At 41.9% G+C, this 23794-nt stretch overlaps 2 protein-coding genes across 15 annotated transcripts; one reads left to right on the top strand and one right to left on the bottom strand.

Moving 5' to 3' along the window:
* Window positions 1-1199: 1199 nt before the first annotated feature.
* ZC2HC1C (zinc finger C2HC-type containing 1C) lies at window positions 1200-10659 on the bottom strand. 11 transcript variants are annotated; one of them, XM_001491724.5, is made up of 4 exons: window positions 8310-8484; window positions 6098-7445; window positions 1683-1766; window positions 1200-1577 (listed from the first exon to the last, which is right to left on the bottom strand). In XM_001491724.5, the coding sequence occupies exons 2-4, from the start codon at window positions 7424-7426 to the stop codon at window positions 1503-1505; spliced, it is 1488 nt and encodes a 495-aa protein (XP_001491774.3). In that variant the 5' UTR covers window positions 7427-7445; window positions 8310-8484; the 3' UTR covers window positions 1200-1502. The 11 variants fall into 11 exon arrangements, 10 of the variants coding, with proteins under 10 accessions (XP_001491774.3, XP_070105281.1, XP_070105283.1 ...); XM_070249180.1 differs by having other exon boundaries at window positions 8384-8468; XM_070249182.1 differs by having other exon boundaries at window positions 8117-8416.
* Window positions 8499-22415, top strand: ACYP1 (acylphosphatase 1). Of its 4 annotated transcripts, none has more exons than XM_001491670.5 (3): window positions 8499-8833; window positions 13579-13676; window positions 22002-22415. In XM_001491670.5, exons 1-3 carry the CDS (start codon window positions 8680-8682, stop codon window positions 22215-22217), a joined length of 468 nt encoding a protein of 155 aa, XP_001491720.4. In that variant the 5' UTR covers window positions 8499-8679; the 3' UTR covers window positions 22218-22415. The 4 variants fall into 4 exon arrangements, with proteins under 4 accessions (XP_001491720.4, XP_005605392.2, XP_005605391.2 ...); XM_005605335.4 differs by lacking the exon at window positions 8499-8833 and adding an exon at window positions 13022-13159; XM_005605334.4 differs by lacking the exon at window positions 8499-8833 and adding an exon at window positions 13078-13267.
* The last annotated feature ends 1379 nt before the right edge of the window (window positions 22416-23794 follow it).

Below are 23794 nucleotides of genomic sequence, written 5' to 3'. Positions count from 1 at the left end.
TTAAATGTCCAGTGTCTCTATGTGAGGTTTCTTTAAGTGGCCAACCAGAAGCCCATTATGTGATACCTCCTTTTCTTTGCAACAATTAAGAAGAGCATAAAGCAATTCAATATATGCTGTTTTTAAAATATACAATTTTTTTTCAGCCTAGTGTCCTGCAGCTTCACAGCTAAAACCTTAAACTCACATTTCAAATTGGTCTGATCTGTTAGCCCAGCCACTCAGCAAAAGCTACAGAGGAAATGGAACAAGAGTGAGTGGCCATTTGTTGTTTAGTAAAATATGGTTTTGTTGTCTGCCCAGTCCCATTTGCCCAGGTCAGGTTGGGTGATTTTTCTCCACTATTTTAAACTAACAATTTGAGTGATGCTCTCAGGACAACAATCCTAGTATTCAGCTCTTTTGTGCTAGCGTCATCCTATCTGAACTGATATTACCCCCATCAGGCATTACCTTATCCCTTCTCCCATTTAACAAGTCTAGGACTCACTCATTTTATTATTCATTTAATTTTAAATCCCCAAAACCCATTTATTGAGGGCCTAATTATAAAGGTTACTTGCATTAGGCATGATTCTGCACAGAGAAAATTTAAAAGATCTGGCACCTTTTCCTTCAAAGTTTGGTTTATTGTGATATAAACCACAGGAAGATGTGACACCAGAGTGTCTGAGCTTGCTTTGATGGCAGATTTTGCTGCCTCACTTAAAAAGCCATCCAACCAACCTGATTTGAAAGGAGAGTGCTAGCAATAGCTGAAACAAGTTTCTTCCTTTTTTTTTTTTTTGACATATGAAATCCATTAGAAAAGAACAACCATTTAGGCGTATAATGTTCTTTCCCCCATCCCTAGCCTGTAAAGTACATAAAGATGAGGTTCCCTTTATTACACAGTACACCACAGAGAGGGTTTAGGATACTCTGGTGCCCTAACCTTATGTACTTCTGTTGGCTTTTGGCCAGGACTATGCACCAGGGAAGTTAAGGACAGACTTCTATTTTCCTTTCAGCAAAATCATATTACCTTTTATAAGATACCACCTGGGTGACCATGATCCTCTGACACCAACTCATCCTAATGAGCCAACTTCATGCAAGATCAAGAAGAGTTAACAGGAACCACAGACATACACGCAGAGGCAGTGGCAAGAAGGCACAGCAAACGGAGGCACTTAACTAGCATAAACCACAAGTCAGGCTTAGGAGAAGAGAGCTTTAATGTAGCCTGCTCGCTACTCTTGTGCCTTCACTCATCAGTTCTTAGGGCAATAACATAAGGCACACCAGCCTGAGGTGGTAATTTAGTGGGAAGCTGGGGCTTCCTTCTGCCTCCTTCTACTTAGCAATTGGTCTCTCCTCACTGGTTTCAGCTCTGCAGGCGGACCTCAGAGATGTAAAAGTTTTAGTTCTTACTGCTTTGCATCAAATTATTCTATTCCTATTTACTGCTGAAGAGAAGCAGAGCCTTCAGAACTAGGGAGGAGGTTTCCACTGTTGTTTCCTCAACTGTAATGCTTCCTTGGAGGTGGAGGACGGTTCTTGATGGTCTTACACTTGTGAATGTGCCGCTCGGCCACCTTGGGAGCAAAATGGCGGCTACAATGAGGACACTGGATATAGTCTGGATTTTCTGCAGGCAGGATGGGAGGCAAGTCTGAGGGGTTTCCACCTTTGGCAATTACCTGCTGGACCTCTCGAGCCTGACGGAGGGTACGGATGAAAGATTCATGCCTCTGTCTCCAGCTGCTCTTCCGAGGGGGTTCAGCCTGTAAGTAGAAGGAAGACTAATCAATCAACTTGGCATTTATCTCATCTCCTTATGTCTCCATTAGAATGACAGTAAGGAAATAAAAAGGATGTTAATCCACAAGGTCAAAGAGAACAGGAAAGGAGCAACAGTGATAGCTGACTTGCCAGAGCTCTTAAACTAAGCACTTAAACTAAGGGCCTGCAGAGGGGGATGGTACTGAGAGACAAGCTGTTTTTCCCAGCAGAACCCCTAAGAGGTTCAGTGCTTGGAAGTACAAGTAGTGGAAAGGGGAGAAGTGCAGGGCTGAAAACAAGTTGGACCCCAGGGCTCCTCTCCCACCTTGTACACCCAAGTGTCCATCACTTCCACACCTTCACAGGAGAACAGGAGTTTCTCCTCTGGAGAAACTGAACCAGACAGGTTTCAGACTCAGGAAATCCAGGCACAGTGGAGAAGAGGGTTAATCTTGGGGCTGAAAATGGGGATACAGTGCAAGTATACATGATGAATTGTGGAACTGTCAGCCTCCTTCTCCCACTCAGCTCAGAGTACTAAGCACACTGGCACCCTTTTAGGGTTTTCTGGATGCACTGAGCAGTCGAGAGAAAAACCATCAGATGCTGACCCTGAGGGACCTCTGTTAAAAGGCTCACTACTTAATAACCCTAATATGAAGGCCATTAGTCAATAAGCCCCACTGAAGCTTAAATATGAATGGACAGCCCAAGATCACCAGATATTTGAGTAAAGCTTTAAAAAGAAAGAGACCAAGTACACGAACACATGCACATGCGTGTACACACACACACACACACACACACACACACAGAAGCAGCAACAAGGCAGGCAGCAGCAGAAAACTTTTTTTTTTTACAAAAAACCATAATATCAACAAAGGAGTATTAGAAAAGCTTGTGTCCACAAAACAAGAATATATATACTATGAAAAGGAACCAGAGAACCAGAAAGAACTATTATAAATTAAAACTGTGATAGCCAAAAATTAAAACAGATATGTAAAATAATGTCAAGAAACTTACTCAGAATGGGAACAAAGATCAAGATGGAAAGTAAAAAAGAAAAGATTAGAAAATTAGAGTCAATCCAGAAGTCCAACACCTGACCAATACGAGTTGCAAAAAGAAAGAGAAAACACAGGGAGAAAATTGTTAAATAACACAGTAAACATTCCTAGAATTAAAGGTCACTACTCTTGAGATCAAAATGGCCTACCAAGTATCCAACAAAATCATTGTAAAATTGCAGAATTTCAAAATAAAGAGAGAATCCTGTAAACTATCAGAAAAAGAAAAAACAAAGTAGGTTTCATATAATGGAGCAGGAATCACAATGGCATAAGATTTCTCAACAGTAACACCGGATGCTAAAAACTAGTGGGAAAATGCCTTAGAAGTTCTAACAGAAACTAATTTTCCACCTAGAATTCCCTACTGGCCAAACTATCAATCAAATGTAAGGGTATTATATAGATATTTTCATTCATTCCAAGACAAAAAATATGCCTCCCATGCACCTTTCTTCACCAAAGTAAGTAAAGTAAGAAAAAAGAAGACAGGATGGTGGAAACAGGAGACCCAACACAGAAGAGAAGCAGAGAGAGGTCCCAAGACAACAGATCTGCATCAGCCCCAGAGAATAACCCGTCCAGACTGGAGCAGGAGGAAAGAGAGTGGTGCGAGGGAGGTTTCCAGAACAAAAAATCAAACTGATAGAAATGAGAGGCATCTGAGCACTTACAAAGACATTAACAGGTGTCTGGCATTGAACAGATCATTTAGGAGGAAAAAAACAATTAGGTATGGAGGACTAAACGCACGAAAACATGAGTCAGTTATTAACTCCAGGTGCATGTGGGCAGGGGCAGAATTTGTTCCCTCGTCAATGAACAAAATTTACATGGTCATTATAATGAAAAAGCTAACTACTGATTTAACCCACAATTGTGATTCTACTACAAGGAAGGATAAGGGAAGGAGACAAGCACTAGGAGAGGGGATGTGAAAGAGCTAACCCACAGCGTCCATACGAGGAAGTCAACAGATAATGTACAAAACGAATAAAGCAAGAAAACAAGCATATTAGGTAGAAATATGGAAATACATACCAGAATAGTCATCTATAGAACTGGGGGCTGGATTAGGGGTTGAAGAGGGACGAGGCAGGATACTGCTGATCTGCATTATAGATCACTTAGTACTACATGATTTTTAAAATGTATTCAAATATAATTTAGATTAAAAGAAAATTAATTTTAAAAAGAAGAAAAAAGGAAGACAAGTAGCTGCTCGGTGATCTGACATCATTAATGATGCATAATAGGAAGAGATGCTATCAAAGGAAAAGGAAGCATCAGGAGAGTCTCTGAAACAGACAAGAAGGCAAGAGAATTAAGAGTGTTAGAGATGGTATCCAGGAACCTTTAAAAGGACTGAATTAGAGGGAAGTTCCTCAACCATATGATACTTATACTTTAATTTTCATCGTATTGAAATTTTATTCATTAAACACATCACAAAGCACAGAGATGTGGTCCCTGTGCTCAAATGTTTAAGGTCTAGTAGAGAGACAAGAGGTACAAGTCTGCTGGAAGTTATGTGAAGATTAAAGGATACAAGGAAAATCACATGCTTTTGTGAGTACACGAGGGGAACGACAGAGAGGCACAAACCACGCAGCTTCCAAAGGCACAGAGCTTTGGAATAAGACTCGGGACATTCCAAGGTGGGAAGGGCATCTCAATCCAGGTCCTTTCTGCCTTGGTGTCCTCAATGCAACATATTCCCCACTTAAACTAGTTTCCACAAAGCTAGGGTGTCTGCTCTCAGAAACCCAATTCTTCTGCTTCACTGCTACTGTATTTGGGAATTTAAGAAACAAAAGATTCTATATATTCTGGCTAGAAATAAACCATGATAGTGGGAGAGAGAATACCCCAGTGGATTTTTCGGTTGACCAGAAAGAAAACAGGCAAGAACAGGAACTGATGATCATGTCCTTATCTGTAAGAGCAAAATGTTGACTTCTTATTGGAAACTGGATGTCAGAGAGATTACCTCTGAACATGGAAGGGACTTTCTCGTGATGACCTCCCAAATCGTACTGAAAGAAGTCACTCTATCTGCAAACTGCTTTTCTTAACAGCCATCACATAAATGTGAGTTTTTAAAGGCCCCATTAAAAACACCCAAACTGTAAAGTGCTGAAGGATCAGAGGTGCTAGTGCAGCAGAGGGAGGGTTGGAAAGAAATGAAAACAGAATGAGGCTCTCACATTTTGCTAGAATATTACAGCTGGATGGGGCCTTTGAGATCCTCCGGTCTAGGATTTCCCAAAGTTTGATTATTTGCATACCACTTTCACTTTATCCCCTTACTATTAATTACTTAACATTTTCTTTAAATTCGTGATTCCTAGAAATGAAGGGCTTGATATGTTGTTATAGTTTTCTAATACACAGTAAAACTAGTTAAATGAAAAGTGTTTGTCAGTATGCCACTCTTGGGTTTTGTTATGAGAAACACTCCTTTTACAACAAAGTGGCATAACCTTGACAGGGTTGTGGACTGACTTACAAGACAATCTTCTCCAGATCTGACTGTCCAGACATGCCTACAAAGTTCCCCTAAACTTACCACGTAAGTGTCTTGATATCCTTACTTTATACAACCTACTTTTTCTGCAGCTAGGGATGTTTTGAAAGATAACCAAAAATAAAGTCCTTTACCTTTTAGGTGTTTACATTCTAAATGGGGAGAAAAAGAATTCCAAACTTAGTTGTGTTTCACATATTTACTAAGAAGATCTATCAAAATTGAGCTAATCTTGGAAAAGTAGACACAGTTATAGGAGTGGCAACAGATCTTAGTCTGGGGAGGTGGCAGAGTATATTGCAAAGAGCAAGGAAGTCTCTCAGAGTGCTGAAATGCATAGTTTTTTCTTTATAATTTTCATGTCTTTTAAATTTTTTACAGTAAGCGTTTATTACTTTTATAATCAAAAGGACATATATTTTTTAAGTCTAGATTTTGGAGTCATTCCGACCCAGATTTATATGCTGACTCTGCCATTTAATGCTATTTGTTAGCTCAAGCAAGTTAACCTCTCTGAGACTTAATTTTTGAATTGATAAGAGACAATGAAATCCTCATAGGGTTGTGGTCAGGATCATACGAAAAACTCCCATCACAGTGACCAGCACCCAGTAGTAATCAATAATTGTTAATTCTCACTTTCTCCCTATCAAACACATGAAATTTTTCTAAAGAAAACTGATGCAGATATAACAGGCCCTTACACACACAGTCAAATCCCTAAGGCCTTTGTTACCTTGATTGAGGCTGATCCCTTCCAGTTCAAGTACTGCTCTAGTTCAGTGCCTTTAGCCCTGGCCCTGGAGGAGTCAAACACTTTCCTCTTGGAACCCTGCATCCTGCTGCAGATGTTGGAGTGTCTCTCCAGCCTGAGCAAGAGAAACTTGCGTCCACAGTGGCTGCACTCGCCGAGTTCTGGCTTTTCAGTGGGACAGCTGGAACCTGAGGAGTCTGGTGCCCCAGACAAGCTAGAATTGCTGGTGGGTCCCTGCAAAGCACTGCCTGGCACTTCTGAAGGCTGAGAAAACTTCTCCCTCAACGGCCCTGAGACTTGCTCTCGGATTTTGTTATTGCTTGCCACCAGTCTTTCCCTTTTGAGCTTCTGTATTCCATAATCAGAGAACTGGAATGGCCTAGAATTTTCTTGAGACCATACCCAAGTTTCGTCCTCTCCCCTGTCTCTACTGAAGACCTCCTCAGACCCGAACTCTGGGGAGAAGAGACGTTTGTATGCGGTGTTGCTACTACCTTTAACTCTCCTCCTGGGGGGTGTCTCTCCCTGGAGCTCTCTTCTTTCATTTTCCTCTGCCTGTTGCTTTTCCTTCCGGATCCTTCTGAGTTCCTCCTCTGTCTTCTTCAGCTTTTCCCTCAGGAGGGTCTCTTTTCTTCGGATTTCCTCCTGTAAGTTCTCTCCTGCAGCCTCTAGTCTTTGGATCCGCATCCACGCAGTCGTGTTGAGGTTTGCCATCGCCCTCTCCCCCTGCGTGGCAGCAACAGTGCCAGCCACAGAGGAATTCACCCAGTTTCTTGAACCAAAGCTGCTGTATGAAAACTCTCCTGGCTCAGGGGGTCTTGGAGAGACATCCTGGTCCCCATCAGTGCCAGCCTCACCTATACTACGAGACTTCCGATGGAACACAGGTTTCAGTGGGTATGCCCGATCTACTCCAACTCGCTTCTTTGTAAACGGGATGAAGTCCTGGTTGTTTGCTTCGGAATACCGGGATTGAGGGCCTGATGAGTAAAACAAACACTTTGCTTGGCCCTGGGGCTTGCTTCCTGGATCTTGCTGGCTGACTCCAGCACGGTGGGGATGGGAGTGGCTCCGGACTTTTGTGCAGGTGCTCCACTTGGGGTGAGTGGAGAGATTATCCAGTGTCAGCTCTTTGTTGCTCCAAAGCTTCTGCTGGAAATTGTTCCTCAGGTGCCCCATTGAGGACCGCTGGGGAGAGTCACCTTTTTCATAGGGGTCTTGCTCGGCTGGGTGGAGCCTTGGAGTTTCCGTTTTATTATATGGGAGCATAACGCCCACAGGCAGAGGTGGCGCCAACTGGAGACCAGCCATTCAGGGCCTGGACTGAAGTCTGGGAGGGATTTAAACCAGATATATGAGGAGTTTGTCTGAGATTCACCTCGGCTGCTAAAGTAAACTGTTTCTACGTTTGTCCTACCCACATTTTGCCTTAAACTTTAGGGACAGTGGAGCTGGGTCTGCCAAAGCTTTCGTTCAATAAGCATTTGGTGAGTGCTTATTATCCTGTGAGTGCTTATTAGGTCCTGGGGATGGAAAAACGATTCTGATACAGGTATTCCTGCTGCCTAGCTTTCCTTTATACCAGTACTAGCCTCTGCCATATACAGTGATGCTCCTACCATACACAGTACATTCCATAGTAAGTGGAAAGAACCACTGGATTGAAAGTTAGGTTTTAGGCCTGTGACAAAGGACAAGCAACTTCCTCTTAATGGCTCCAGTTTCTTCACCCGTAAACTGAGAGGTTCGCTCAGTTAGAGTTACACGACTGGTATTTAGGGACCTTAGAACTGCGAGTCCAGCCGCATCATTTATAGGTGAGAAAACTGCGGCCCGGGGGTAAGTGACGGGCACAAGGAGCTCTCAGGGCTTCCCTCCTGCTGGAACCGTGCTTGACGCCAAAGAGCACAGAGGCCGCTCAGGGCCTGCTGCAGCAGGTGCCTGGCTCACAAATCCTCACCCAAGGAGTCCCCGCGGCGCAGACAGCGAAAGGTCTGTAACCTGAGAGGCGGGGGCCACTTGACCTGGCCGCCGTGGGGTTTAGATCCGGAATGCGGAAGTCACGTTCTGTCCTGGAGGGTCAGCAGTGGCGCACCCAATGGGGAGTCCGCTTTGGGAACAAAGCGCTCTTCTGACCATCGGGCCCTTTGGAGGTCGAGGTGCTGACCCCATGTCTCCCCGCCCTTCCGCGTACCTGAGGCTCTCGGGGACCGCTCTTGCCTGGGGAAAACCATAGGACCTAGTTTTCCCGACCCGACACCCACTAACCGATGGCCGCGCAGGCGCTCTCAGCCGGCCTCCGTTATTCCCGTTGCTTGGAGACAGGAGCGCGTGCGCGCCCAGCCCCGCCTCTGGCAGCGAACACCCCCCGCCCGGGGGAGGTGCGCGCAGGCGCAGTCCTCACGCGGTCGGGACCTGCCCGGGGAGGCGGTGCGGCCAGCCTGAGTGTCACTTAACCTAGTATCCCGCCAATTCTGCAGCTGTGTCGCCCGCCCTTGGGAACGGGGGAGGGGGAGGGAGAGGCTTTTCTAAGACTCCATCAAAGAACTTGTATTTTTCTGTGAATGATGCTGCCAGACCTTTCTCTGGCAAACGCCGGAGCCCCTACCTGTGCCCTCGAGTCATTCCGCCGCAGGATTCCGGTGTCCTCCCGCTTAGCGGGAGTGGGCCTGCTGGTAGCCTTTCTTAGCACGCTCGGCTGCTTTGTACGAGCCCCAGGTATGGCTATATACTGTCTCTCCGTTCGTTTCCTCGCCAGTAGTTTGGAGCTTGCTGTCAAATTTTATTAACTCGGCTAGGTTTTGCTACGCAGTATTTTTCCGGGGTAGTTTTTGTAGTCAAATTATTTTGATATGATGTTTGATTCTCACGTGGTAACTCTGGCCGTCCTCTCTTAGGGCCCAAGAATGACTCAGCCAAATGAAATGATAATAAAGTTAAGTACCAGATCGAAAATAATCAGTGTAACCTGGTTTCAACACTAAATGATACTGTCTAACTTGTCAACATCAGAAGAAAGTTTATTTGTCTTCATGCTTCAGTTCATTTGTGTAAGCTATTAGGAACAGACAGCTTACTTTTTTCCTCTAACTACTCAAAAGATTCATGCACATGGAAAATAATTATAGACAGCAGTAGTCAGTGTTAATACTTTAACATGTCATATTACATCTTTTACATGTTACAAAGGAATTCCTTGGTGGGCCCTCTAGGGCAGTCCTTTTATTCCTTGTTTTCCTTCCTAGTTGACTCTTTAAGCTGCCTTCTCTGTAAATGCATTTCCAGACATTTCCCACTCTTCTCAAAGTCCCAATTACCTCAGCACCGGGCCTCCTTGTCATCAGCTCCCTCAGCTCCCCTCCAGTCTGGCAGAATTTCCCAGAGTGTCTCCCTCCATCTTGACTTCCTTCCTTTTTGTTTCTGAGGAAGAAGAGTCTTTCTTTTTCCATGAGTTCTCTTGAATTAGTTCCTTTCATTACGCTTCAGGAATTGACTCCGTCACTTTAGCACTCCATCTTGTTAGCTTCAAGTTGTATCTATCTACATACTCATTCTCTTTGGTTTTAAAATGTGCTTAAATTTCCTCTGCAAAATAAACCTTGTTTTCCTCGACCTGCTGCCTCTCATGTTGGGGTCCTATTCATTTCTCCTCTTCACCACAAGACTTCTTAATAGAAAACTTTACATTTGCTGTCCCCACCTCCTCATCTCCCCCTCATTGTCCAGTCCATTGTGGTCTGGCTTCCATCCTTTCCACTTTATTTAACTGCAGGGCTACCAATGACCTTCCAGTGACCAAAGACAAAGCTGCTATTTCTTCAGCCTCATTTGCCATTATTGATTTTTCACTCTCTTGGAACTCTTCTCACTTGCTTCTGTGATTTCTTGGTTCCTGTTTTCATGTCCTTGCTCCATCTTCTTCCAGGTCTCTGGCATTTATAAAGTCTTTTCCTCACCTGCCCCCCCGCAAAGTTAGGTTCTCCATAGCCCTCTTATTTCTCTTGTATCTGCAGTTTCAGGCATTCTGTTTCTCGATGATTCAACCAAATGATGAAATTTCAGGTCTCATCTATGTATAAATGATATCCAGCTTGGCTCTCTCCTTAGTTACAGGCTCAAATTTCCAACTGCCCATTTAGCACCTCCGCATGAATGTTCCTCAGGGAACTCAAACTCAGTATGAAAGAAAAGAAACTCATGATTATCTCTCGATTTCCCCAATCCACTTCTTCTCCAGTGTTCCCTCCCATGCTGAAAGCATCAGTCATCTCCACTGCTCCCTCTTTGTCACTCCTTCCCTCTAATCAGTCAGCAGGCTCTGTTGAATTTACTCCGCAGTGTCTCTCATACATGACCCTTCCTTTACGTTTCTGCTGCCCTAGGAGAGTTCTTCCTCACTTCTCATTGGGTTGGCATCACAATCCTAACCACTGTTCTTGCCTTCAACATCTGCTTCCCAAGCCCATCCTTCATGCTTCTGCCAGAAGAATTATCCTAAATACTTCTGAACCTGTCGTTCTCCTACCCAGTGGCCTCTTCTTTACCTACAGAATAGAGTTGAAACATATAATTTAACATGGTATTTCAACCTGCCAGATTAGTTCTTGCCTACCTTTCCAGCCCTGCCTCCCCAGCAGCTAGCCTGGTGGATCTCAACCGTGGCTGTGCTTTAGGATTACATGGAAAGCAATTTATAGGGGTGAGACCTGGGTATCAGTATTTTTAAAAGCTTCCCCCGAGGTCCTAGTGTGTGGCCAGGGTTGAGAACCCCTGGGCTAGCCATACCTGACTACTTCCACTTTCTTACCTCAGTGGCACTGCTTCACTGCAAGCTCCACGTACTGGTGGTAGAGCATAGCATTTACCGGAGTGGGCTCTGTATTTAGACTGCTTAGAAGTAAATCCCAGCTCCGTCACTTACTGGTTGTGGTTGTGTAACCTTGGATAATATGCTGTTTCCTCCAAGAATGCTTTTCCAGTCTTCCCAGTCAGAATGAATCTCTTTGTTCCTTTGTGCTCTCATAATATTTCCTGTCCTTGTTATAGCACGGTGCTGGTTCATGATGAGCTCTCAATGGGTATTCATGGAATTAAGTTAGCATGTTGTGCATAGTATTGCCATTATTTCCATGCATATTTTTCCCTTACACTAAATAAAAAACTCTTTGAGGACAAAAGTTATATATCTTTCATCTTTGTAATCCTACAGTGTCCCATACATAATAGACACTCAATAGGTTTTTAATTCTATGGAAAAACTAGTTTTTTCAAAGATTTTATTTTTTCTTTTTCTCCCCAAAGCCCCCTGGTACATAGTTGTATATTTTTGGTTGTAGGTCCTTCTAGTTGTGGCATGTGGGACGCCACCTCAACATGGCTTCATGAGCGGTGCCATGTCTGTGCCCAGGATCTGAACCGGTGAAACCCTGGGCCGCTGAAGCAGAGTGCGCAAACTTAACCACTCAGCCACGGGGCCAGCCTGAAAAAGTAGTTTTTTGTTTTGGGGGTTTTTTAAAAATTTTATTTATTGAGGTAACATTGGTTTATAACATTATACAAATGTCAGGTGTACCTCATTATATTTCGATTTCTGTGTAGACTGCATCACGTTCAGCACCCAAAGACTAATTACCATCCATCACCATACACATGCGCCCTATTACCCCTTTTGCTCTCCCCAATTCCCTTCTGATAACCACTAATCTAATCTCTGTATCTATGTTTTTATTTATCTTCCACTTATGAATGAATTTATACAATGTTAGACTTCCAAGAAACTAGTTTTTAAAAAAATGAATTTTAGAGAAAAAAAATAACGTCAGCTGGGTACTCTGTTTAGCTTTATTTTCAAATATTGCCAAGCATGATATTCAATCTAGCTTCCCACCCGCCGGGCCCGCCACCTGACACCAGCACTAAGGTTATATGATTCTCCAGGATCTATAGCCTCACTTAGTAGTGGGAAATTAGTGGAATGATGCATCTCCGTGGCTTCCATTGCAAATCCATCGCACCTTGTCAAGTCTGCCAACCTAGCATATTCACATCTGGAGTCTAATGAGGGGATGTAACGTATACAAGCCCTCCAAAGAGGAGCAGTACACACCGCAGTTTTCCTTCATACACATCCTTAATCGTAAGGGTAGCTGGATTCAATGCCTGCAAGGCAACCCTACTTTTAAAAATCCACACCCACAACTTCCCTTGACAATTCCATTTTCCCGAAAGAATTTGTGCAGTTTGGTCATATGGCTTAGATTGACTGATTCATTTGTGATTCTGAAGCCTTGGGTTATTTCGCTTGTGCACGTGATTGATTGAGATAAGCATTATTTGGGGTTTTCTTAGTAAGGTGGACTCTGGTGGGCAGCTTCCAGAAGCACTGAAGGAACGGTAACCTCCACTGGGACCTCCTGTACACACATCTCCCTTGCTACCCATTCCAGACTTGGGCATCACCCAAAATTTGGAGAACTAAAAGAAAAAGTCACTGCCGAAAGGTTGTAGGTGTCCTGTCCAGTTTTCTTGTTTGAGATGTTTAATGTTTATCGTCTGTCTCCCGTCTCCAGAATGTAGGCTCCTCCAGGCCAGGGATCCTTCTTGTTCACGAATGTATGTCGACCACCTAGAACTGTGCCTGGCACACGAGGGTCTCAGTAAATATTTATTGAATGACTGAATTTATCTCAAGTGCTTCTTCGTCCATATCTTTCTCCCCACGAGTAAACGAGAAAGGGGTTTAGCTTAGCGACCGAGGTGGGGTGAGGGCTCGGTCTGTAGAAGCCGAGTCGAGACCGTGGACAGATCCCCAACTCGAGGCTCGCTCGCGCTCGCACACGACCGCGTCCCGAAATCCCACCCTCTGGGCGGGCTCTGGGCCCAGAGCGCCGTCTCTGATTGGTCTGAGGAGGTGATGGGCATGAGAGGCAGCGAAGGAGGAGCTGCGCCCTAAACTTCCGGGCGCGGCGGTTACGCGACCGAAGGAACCGTTTGGCGTGGTGGTCGCCAGGGGAGCGCCGATCGCCTAAGAGGAGGACGAGGAGGGTGAGCCTGGGACGCGGCCCTAGGGCGTCCTCATCAGTTCGGTTAGCCCTGAAATGTTAGGAGAAGGGGATTCGGGCGGCCGCAGGGAAGCCAGGTCCCTGGGAAGAGGTACGGATGGAGAGGGGCTAGGGATGGAGAGGGAGCAGAAGCGGCGATGGGTATAGGGAGGTGACTGGATAAGCAGGTAATTCCCCCAAAGAGGCCCGAAGCCTCCTTGCTCGGGTGTCCTCTGTTACTTCACACACCGCGCTTACACGTATCCGCTTGAGTACTGTGAAGATCGGGCACCTTAAGGTCAGGGAGAGGTCGCAGAGGTTAAGGATGGAGAAGTGTGGGTGTGGCGCTTTCTGCCTCAGGGTTGGGGGTCTTGGAATAGGATCAGCAGCCCTTTACTTTTCTGCTTTCCTCGTCCCTGACAGGTTTGAACGTGAGCATGGCAGAAGGGGGCACCCTGATATCAGTGGACTATGAAATTTTTGGGAAGGTGCAAGGGGTGTTTTTCCGCAAGTACACTCAGGTATGTGGCCTGCAGGCTTTGGGGACAAACCTAGGTTCTGAGCGTGGGAATAAGAGACATGTTCCTGACAAATGTGCCCCGGCAGAAGCTGGCTGTTTGGTAGCTGCATGGCAAAGAGGTGCTTTGTGGAGCAGTGGGTATGAAAATGCTTTGCAGTGGGTCAAAAAATGTAAATGGAAGATTCGTTGGCTGTTGTTACTGATCTTTTCTAACAATGGTACCCGGGTACCTAGACACGTATTAACGAGCTTCTCTCTTCCGAAGGGGAATAGAGGGCTGACCTTGATGGAGGAGATGGCATTTAGATGAACTCATGACATTTGTGTAATTTGTGTGATTGCTTCCTCTGTGGCTGCTGCCTTTTCTTCAGACCTCTTTCCCCCATTCCTTCCCCCATTCCTCTACTTAATTCCTTTTTACTCAGTTTGGCTTTGAAAGAACAATTTACCTTTTCCAGGTGAAGCTTTTCTAATGAAGATACTTCATTCCACGATAAGTAATGGTAACACTGAACGTGGAGTCTGGTATTCCCATTAGAGTCATAGGGAGTAGTTGAGGGGGTGAACAAACTATTGACAGCCTCATGCACACACAACTGAAATCTCAATTTCTCTTCTGTCTTCAATAGGGGGATATCAGGGTATTGCCTTCCCAATGTATCTGAACCTCAAAGATAATGAGTTGAGACTGCAGAGCTTTCCAAGTGTCACATTCCTGGGACTGTGGTATTTAAATCCAAATCTGAATCTTTGAAATATGCATGTTAAATGTCACTACCTCTTTTTCCAATTACTTGCAAATCATTTCCTCCTGTTTCATACTCATATATGAAGTGCCTGTTGAAAAAAGGAATTACTGAAAGTCATGGCAAGAGCTGTGTTGCAGTTGCTTTGCTACCAGTTATGCAGGGTAAGTTACCGTGATTTAGTAAATGGAGGTGACAACTTTGAAGATTAATTAAAGTTGTTGAGGGAAAAGGACCAGATGGTAGTCTAGCCCATCTTTCTTTACTGAAGGCTCACCCCTAATTTAAAGAGAGAATAAAAGAATGCAGAAAAACAAATATTGACAAGGAAAATGCCATCTTTTCCCCACTTAATTAGACTTGTACCTTACTCTTGACTACTTACAATCATTTAAATATGTATGTTCATTTTAACAGTTGTTTTATTTTGCTACAGTCTATGCATATTGATATCATCTAACCTCTTAGTTAAATTCCATCACTCCTAGAATGAGTGATGGGAATACTCAAAGAGACTTTTTTTAAGTTGTAATATAATTCACATCCCACAAAATTCACCCTTTTAAAGTGTATAATTCAGTGGCTTTTAATATATTTACCATGTTGTGCACTAATTCCAGAATATTTCATCACCCCAGAAAGAAACTTCATACCCATTAGCACTCACCCCTTATCCCACTAGCCCCTGGCAACCACTAACTTCACTTCTGTCTCTATGGGTTTGCCGGTTCTGGACATTTAATGTAAATAGACTCATATAATATGTGGCCTTTTGTGTTTGGCTTCTCTCGCTTAACATGTTTTCAAAGTGTATTCACATTGTAGCATATGTCAGTACTTCATTCCTTTTTATGGCTGAATGATATTCCATTGTATGGATATATCACATTTTATATACCTATTCGTCAATTGATGGACATTTAGGTGGTTTCTACCTTTTGGCAATTATAAAAAATGATGCTGTGAACATTTATGTACTTGTTTTCGTGTAAGCCTTTTTTTCAATTCCCTCTTGTATATATACCTAGGAGTAGATTGTTGGGTCACGTGGTAACTCCCATGTATAACTTTTTGAGGAAGTGCCAAACTATTTTCCAAAGCAGCTGTACATTTTACATTCTCGTAAGCAATATGTGAGAATTCCAACTTCTCCACATCCTTGCTAACAATTGTTATCGTCTGTCTTTTTTGTGTGTGAGGAAGGTTGGCCCTGAGCTAACATCTGTGCCAGTCCTCCTCTGTTTTATGTGGGCTGCCGCCACAGCATGCGTGATGAGCAGTGCTAGGGCTGCCTGGGATCTGAACCTGCAAACCCTGGGCCGCCGAAGCTGAGTGTGTGAATTTAACCACTACGTCACCCGGCAGGCCCCTTGTCTTTTTTATTATAGCCATCCTAGTGGGTGTGAAGTGTTTTTTTGTTGTTTTGTTTTGTTTTGAGGTATCAATGAATTTAAAAGTATTTAAGTCATACAAAGCATGTTCACCAACCATAATGGGAGTAAACTACAAATCAATAACAGGAAGATAACTGGAAAATCCCCAAATATTTGGAAGCTATATAACCTACTTTTTTAAAAACTTGTGGTAAAATATACATAATGTGAAATTTGCCATTTTAACCATTTTTAAATATGTAGTTCATTGACCTTCAGTATCTTCACACTGTTGTGCTACCATCACCACCATCCATTCACAGAACTCTTCATCTTGCAAAACTGAAGCTCTGTACCCGTTAAACAATAACTCCTAATTCCCCCCTCCCCCCCGGCCCCTGGCAGCCACCATTCTACTTTCTGTCTCTATGAATTTGTCTACTCTAGGTGCCTCATATAAGTGGAAGCCTACAGTGTTTGTCCTTTTGTGCCTGGCTTATTTCACTAGCATAATATCCTTAAAGACCATCCATGTTGTAGCATGTGTCCAAATTTCCTTCCTTTTTAAGGCTGAATAATAGTCCAGTGTATGTATATATCCGCAATGTGGTTTTGTTTGCCTTCTCCTAATGACTAATTATGTTGAACATCTTTTCATGTGCTTATTGGCACATGAAAGAAGATATTGTATATCTTCTTTGGAGAAATGTCTATTCAAATCCTTTGCCCATTTTTTAATTGAGTTGTCTTATTGTTAAATTGTAAGAATTTTTATACATTCTGGCTACTAGTCCCTTATCACTTATATGATTTTCAAATATTTCTCCTATTCTGCAGGTTTTCTTTTCACTTTCTTGATGAAAATTTTGAAGCACAGAAGTTTTTTAATATTGATGAAGTCTAATTTATCTGTTTTTTCTTTTGTTGCTTGTGCTTGTAGTGTTATATCTAAGAACCCTTTGCCTAATCCAAGGTCATGAAGGTTCACACCTATGTTTTCTGCTAAAAGTTTCTTCTAAGATTTTTATAGTTTAAGCTCTTAGCTTTAGGTCTTTGATCCAGTTTGAGTTAAATCTTTATGTGATGTGAGGTAGGAGGTCCAACTTTGTTCGTTTGCGTGTGGATATCCAGTTGTTCCGGCACTATTTGTTAAAAAGACTATTTTTCCCATTGAATTGTCATGACACCCTTGTCAAAAATCAATTGGCCATAAATGTAAGGGTTTATTTATGGACTCCAGTTGATCTGTATGTCTGTCCGCAGGCCAGTACCAAACTGTATTGATTACTGTAGCTTTGTAGTAAATTTTGAAATTGGGATGTGTGAGTCCTTCAGCTTTGTTCTTCCTTTCCAAGATTATTTTCAGCTATCCTGGGTCCTATATGTTTCCATGTGAAGTTTAGGATCAATGTTAACTGCTGCAAAGAAGGCACCTGGACTTTTGATAGAGACTCTGTAGAATCTGTAGATCCGTTTAGGGAGTATTGTCATATTAACAATATTAAATCTTCCAATCCCTGAACATGGGCTGTCTTTCCATTTATTTAGGTCTTTAATTTATTTCAAAAATATTTTATAGTTTACCATATGTAAGTCTTATACTTCTTTTGTTACATTTATTCCTAAGAATTTTATTATTTTTGATGCTATTATAAATGGAGTTGTTTTCTTAATTTCATTTTTGATTGTTCGTTGCTAATGTACAGAAATACAATTAATTTTTGCATATTGATCTTTGTATCCTGCAACCTTGTGAACTTATTAGTTCTAGTTTGTGAGTGTGTGTGTGTCTGCGTCTGTGTGTATATTGCTTAGGATTTTTCTGTATACAAGATATGCCGTCAGTGAGTAGAGGTAGTTTTACTTCTTCCTTTGCACTCTGAGTGCTTTTTATTTCTTTTTCCCTGCCCTGGCTAGAACCTTCAGTATAATATTCAGTAGAAGTGGCGAGAACAGATATCCTTGTCTTGTTCCTGACCCTACGGGGAAAGCTTTCAGTCTTTCACCATTAGGTATGATGTTAGTTGTGGGTTTTTCACAGATGCCTTTTGTTGCCCGCAGCCTCAGAGGGCAAGGAATGACAGGTTGACCACCAAGGCTACTTGGTTGTTTAAGCAATCAAAGGTTATTGATAAAGGGAAACATAACGAGGAGCAGGGATAAAGGGGAACAACAAATCGGTACTTACAACATCCACACCACAATCAGCCGAGGAAGTCCCAATAGTTTGTATGTCGGGTGGGAGTGCCGATTGTCCAGGTCTGAGGCATTTTCCTCAGTGAGACTCCCAATTGTTCTATGTCTGTGACTCCCTTTTATCCTAAGGTTTCTCTGGGTTCTGACTTAGGGTTTTAGACATTTGGATACTTTGAGTTATTTCTTCTTGTTCCCACGGATGAGTTGTTTCTACCTTTTTGTTCCCACAGATGGGATGTTTTTAAACTGCAGTCAGGTGTCCATCGGGGTGGCCAGCCCAGACAAGGAACATGACGCAGGAGATATTCTTTGTAACTTGTTCCTTAGAGTCAGGGCTGAAGTGGCCATCTTTGGCCCCAAGCCCAGACACATTCCTTCACGTAGGGCCCAGGCCCAGTGTCCTTGGAAGGCTGGGAGGTCAATGAACTCTGTACACCTTTTATCAGGTGAAGGAAGTTCTCTCCTGTTCCTAGTTTGAGTGTTTTTATCATTAAAGATGTTGGAGTTTGTCAAATGGTTTTTCTTCACCTATTGAGATGATCATCTGGCTTCTGTTTTATTTATTAATATGATATATTACATTCCATTTTATTTATTAATATGGTATACTGTTTTTGTATGTTGAACCAACCTTTCATTCCTGTGATAAATTCCAATTTTTCACGGTGTATAATCTTTGTATATTGCTAGATTTGGTTTGCTTACATCTGGTTGAGTTTTGCATCAGTACAGGTATACCTTGGAGATATTGAGGGTTTGGGTTCCAGACCACCATAATAAAGTGAATATCACAATAAAGCGAGTCACTTGAATATTTTTGTTTTCCAGTGCATATAAAAGTTATGTTAAGGGCTGGCCCCGTGGCTGAGTGGTTAAGTTCATGCGCTCTGCTTTGGCAGCTCAGGGTTCGCTGGTTCGGATCCTGGGCGTGGACCTATGTACCACTCATCAAGCCATGCTGTGGCAGCATCCCACATAGAAGGACTTACAACTAGGATATGCACCTATGTCCTGGGGCTTTGGGGAAGGAAAAAAAAGAGGAAGATTGGTAACAGCTATTAGCTCAGGGCCAATCTTCCTCACCAAAAAAGAAACACAAATTAAAAGAAAAACAAAAGTTATGTTTACACTATACCGTAGTCTATTAAGTGTGCAGTGGCATTATGTCTAACAGAACAATGTGATACCTTAGTTAAAAAAATATTGCTAAAAAATGCTACCCATCATCTGAGCCTTCAGTGAGTCATAATCTTTTTCTGGTGGAGGGTCTTTTCAAAAAATGCAGTATCTGCAAAGCACAATAAAGTGAAATGCAATAAAACAGGGTATGCCTGTATTCACAAGGGATATTTGTGTATACTTTTCTTGTGATGTCTTTGTTTGGTTTTGATATGAGGGTAATACTGGCTTAACAGAATGATTTGGGAAGTGTTTCCTCCTCTTCTATTTTTTGGTCTAGTTCATGAAGGACTGTTGAAGGATTCTTCTTTAAACATTTGGTAGAATTCACGTGTAAAACCATCTAGTCCTGAGCTTTTCTTTGTGGGAAGTTTTTGATTACTAATTCAATCTCTTTACTTTTTATAGGTCTATTCAGATTTTCTATTTCTTGATTCAGTTTCTGTAGTTTGAGTCTTTCTAGAAATCCACCCTTTTCATCTAAGTTATCTAATTTGTTGGCATACAATTGTTCATAGTATTCCCTTATAATCCTTTTTATTTTTGTAAGATTGGTGGTAATAACCCCTCTTTCATTTCTTTTTTTTGAGGAAGATTAGCCCTGAGCTAACATCTGCTCCCAATCCTCCTCTTTTTGCTGAGGAAGACTGGCCCTGAGCTAACATCCGTGCCCATCTTCCTCTACTTTATATGTGGGACGCCTACCACAGCATGGCTTGCCAAGCGGTGCCATGTCCACACCCGGGATGTGAATCAGCGAACCCCAGGCCGCCGAACTGGAACATGTGAACTTAACTACTGCGCCACTGGGCCGGCCCCTCATTTCTGATTTTAGTAATTTGAGCCTTCTCTCTTTTGTTCTTTATAAGTCCAGCGAAAGGTTTGACAATTTTGTTCATCTTTTCAAAGAGCCAACTTTTGGTTTCACTGATTTTCTCTTTTTGTCTATTCTCTATTTTATTAACTCCTGCTCTAATCTTTATTAATTTCTTCTTTCTGCTTGTTTTGGGTTTGGTTGGCTCTTGTTTTTCTAGTTTCCTACAATGGAAGTCTAATTTATTGATTTGAGGGACTTGCGTTTTAGATTGAGACTAGATTTGGTGATTATGTTCCTTCAAATGTTTCCAGACGACTGTCCAAGCAGAAATATCATTATGAGGGAGAATTAGCTTTTTGGCATTATCTTAGGATAAAACACTGTTGACTTGTTTTGATAGATACTCAAAACTGAACATGAGTCAGCAACATTATGCTATCATTTTAAAAATAAGCTCAGAATTGAGGGCACAAATAAAACTCATAGGAAATTCCCATTCTCAACACCAGTCAAACTCACTCACTCAGAGTGAACTCACTCACTCTTGGGAGTTCAGATAAATCACATTGCAATTTAAAGATTTTTTTGACTGTTAGAACCTCCTGCCCCAAAATCTGCACAATCATTCTTATAGCTAGTTGCCATATAAGGTAATTAAGAACCTGGGCTAGCCAACCTCCCCCAGGCTAACTTGAAGCAGAAGAGTGCGGTTGTTATACAAAGTCATTTGGATGTGGAGTCTTCCAAAATCCGTTCCCTGCATTCCTTTTTTATGCCACCATCTTCAGCACTTAATACATGCTTTAGGTATCTCCTACTTTTCTTCATTCCTTAACTTCCTCTGTATCCTTTAAACTGTTACTTATTTGACTGAAGTGTCTTTTGTTCATTAGCCAAACATGTCTTTGCTTTGAACGTAACTGATTTGATGGATGTGTCAGTTCTTCAGCAAACATGGTTTTGCTGTGCGTAACATTTTATTTGACCAACTCCAGCAATTTCCCACATTTACTAGGTCACTACTCCTGCATTTGGGCATGCAGTCATGTTAACTCCAATTTTCTTTTGTAATCCAACCCTTTCTATTTAGATAGATTACTTTAACAATCAATAACTTTATACTATCCTTACTTGGAAATTTTACAAAGATAAAATTACCTCTAAAACATTGCTACCTTTCCCAAATTTTCAGTCATTCTACAGTTTAATGACTTAAAGGAAAGAACATTGGAAAGGCTAAGAAAAGAGCAACTACAATGATTAGATGGTCTTATTCGACTTTTTAAAAGTCACTGTGGTTATTTAGACAGAAGAGAAGAAAGGCAAGTGAAAGCCTAATAGTTATGTAGTCTCCTGAAACTTGGATGTACAGAGGCTGATCACCAGCTGCTTTTTCCTTCTGTAGGAGGATGACAGAAAGTGGGCCTTGGATGCAACATGAATACCTTGGATTAGATAGTTTCTCTATAGTGAGAACAATGGAATGAGTTACCCAGGAAATTGTGAAATACTCTCTAATGATCTTTAAAGATACAAAGGACACTTATTCATCTGGATTTGTTTAGGTGTGGCCCTGGTTAAAGACAAAGGGAAGGATCAGATAACTTCATGCTTTTTCTATTTAATATACCTAATAGATTCTTGATTAGGAGAAGGAAAAATAAGCAAGATACAGCCCAGTGTCCTAATAACAGTCAGCCTTAGGGAATGATTTTGAAAGCATTTGATTTGGTCTTAAGTCTTTAGTACTTAACCAAATTGACTACACAGTAAAAAATTCTAGTGCCTGGGTTTTATAGGGTGGAAGAAGGAAATGGAGTTAACTGACCAACACTTCATGTTAACATCAGCAATGAGATTCTCCCTGCTGTGGTTCTGTTTTGACTGTTCTGGACAATATCAAATTAGTTTCAGTGGCTTGATTCTAGGCCAAGATTCTGGCAAGAGATTGTAGTTTCACTTTGTTTTGTTCAATATCACTGGATTTCTCTCTCTTGTCTTTTTCTTTCCCTTAGACTGAGGGTAAAAAGCTGGGATTGGTAGGCTGGGTCCAGAACACTGACGAGGGCACAGTGCAAGGACAGGTGCAAGGTCCCATCTCCAAAGTGCGTCATATGCAAGAATGGCTTGAGACAAAAGGAAGTCCCAAATCGCACATCGACAGAGCAAGCTTCAGCAATGAGAAAGTCATCTTAAAGTTGGATTACTCAGATTTCCAAATTGTGAAATAATAGCCTGAATTTAAATTTCCCAAGATAAACTTGTGGTTTTGTTTTTTATTGTTAATAGAGATAGAACTATTCTGTGCTCAGTATTAGAATTTGTCAGTAAGTTATTTTAGCACCAGTTATTTGCTTGCTACTGTATATTATATGATGCAAGGATTCAAGTGTACACAGTTCTAATCAATAAAAACACATTAAAGCCTATCTTTATCTTTGGTGAACTTCATTTTGGGCAAAAGAAGAGGTATTTACTCAGTAAACATCTGTGGGAAGAGAATTGTAAGGTAATTTAAAGAGGTCTGAAAGAAAAAGTGGTTACTTTGAATCATTTCTTTAAATGGTTTCCGTAAAGTTTTTCTTCAGGAAATTGCACACCTAATAAGAACAAATAGCTCAAATTCAATTTGTTAGCTGTTCAAATGATGTTTTGGGCTAATTACTTTTAGTTTTCTGGAGTTTCTGCTGTCACTCCTTTCCTCTGGGTAAGGAATTCACATAAAGCAATGTTATGGGCTAAATTATGACCCCCCAAAATTCATATGTTGAAGTGCTAATCCTAGGTACCTCAGAATGTGACTGTATTTGGGAATAGGGCCTTTAAAGAGATAATTAAGTTTAAATGAGGCCATTAGGATGGCTCTAATCCAGAATGCCCCAATGTCCTTATAAAAAGGAAATTTGGACAGAGACACGTGTGTGCACAGTGGAAAGAACATGTAAACACAGAGGGAAAAGACAGTCATGTACAAGCCAAGGAGAGAGGCCTCAGAAGAAATCAACCATGTTGACATCTTGACCTCAGACTTCCAGCCTCCAGAACTGACAAAATAAATTTCTGTTGTGGAAGCCACCCAGTCGGTGGTATTTTGTGTTACGGCAGCCCTAGCAAACTCATACAAGCAATAAAGATTTTGCTTGATCAGCCCTAGAAGTCTGATTTGGTTTGGTCAGCCATTAAACAATATGTATCAAATGCTTTCTGGGTTTGACACGTGTCATAAATTCCAATTTTTAAAAATAGAAGGTGTTAATGAAAATGAGATGGACAGCAAAAACGGATTGGTAACAATTCCCAAAACACTTAGAATTCCACTTTCCTTCTGCTAGAAAAGAAGCTGCCGTGGTATTGGGAAGATACCAGAAAAGTCAATGAAGAGAGTCTTGGTGTCCTCATCCGTAAATTAAGTTGAGCTACACAGTTTTTCAGTCTTTTCCAGCTCTGAAATGCTATAATTCTGTAAGATGGAAGGCTCTGGATTTATTCATTCATTGAAATCCACAAAACTCATGGCACTGTTCTTGGCCATGGGATACAGCAGTAAACAAAACAGACAAAAACCCCTACCTTCATCTAGCTTACATTCTAGTGAGTGAAGAGACAAGCAAATAAAATATATATTTAATAAATGGTAGTACGCGCAAACGAGAAAGGACGAAAGGGGGAACTGGAAAAAGGCAAAAGTTGCTAGAAACAGCTTTTCACATAAGACTAAAAGGGCATAAAGATCGAGAATTCAGAGCACCAATGTGAAAACACCCCGGACGCGTCAGCAGCTAAACAGGTAACACTGGTGCGCGTGCGC

This window comes from Equus caballus, chromosome 24 (genome assembly GCF_041296265.1).
Source record: "Equus caballus isolate H_3958 breed thoroughbred chromosome 24, TB-T2T, whole genome shotgun sequence".
Taxonomy (NCBI): Eukaryota; Metazoa; Chordata; class Mammalia; order Perissodactyla; family Equidae; genus Equus; species Equus caballus.
Note: the sequence above shows the minus strand (reverse complement) of the source record. Positions and strands in the feature narration are given on the sequence as shown.

What these genes read in the sequence shown, in the direction of transcription:
- ZC2HC1C (XM_070249179.1), bottom strand. Translation starts at nt 7,426, where the DNA reads ATGGCTGGTCTCCAGTTGGCGCCACCTCTGCCTGTGGGCGTTATGCTC. An exon ending in AGGGATCAGCCTCAATCAAG is followed by an intron (nt 1,767 to 6,097) that starts GTAACAAAGGCC and finishes TTCTACTTACAG; the next exon opens with GCTGAACCCCCTCGGAAGAG.
- ACYP1 (XM_001491670.5), top strand. Translation starts at nt 8,680, where the DNA reads ATGATGCTGCCAGACCTTTCTCTGGCAAACGCCGGAGCCCCTACCTGT. An exon ending in CTGCTTTGTACGAGCCCCAG is followed by an intron (nt 8,834 to 13,578) that starts GTATGGCTATAT and finishes CGTCCCTGACAG; the next exon opens with GTTTGAACGTGAGCATGGCA. An exon ending in TTTTCCGCAAGTACACTCAG is followed by an intron (nt 13,677 to 22,001) that starts GTATGTGGCCTG and finishes TCTTTCCCTTAG; the next exon opens with ACTGAGGGTAAAAAGCTGGG.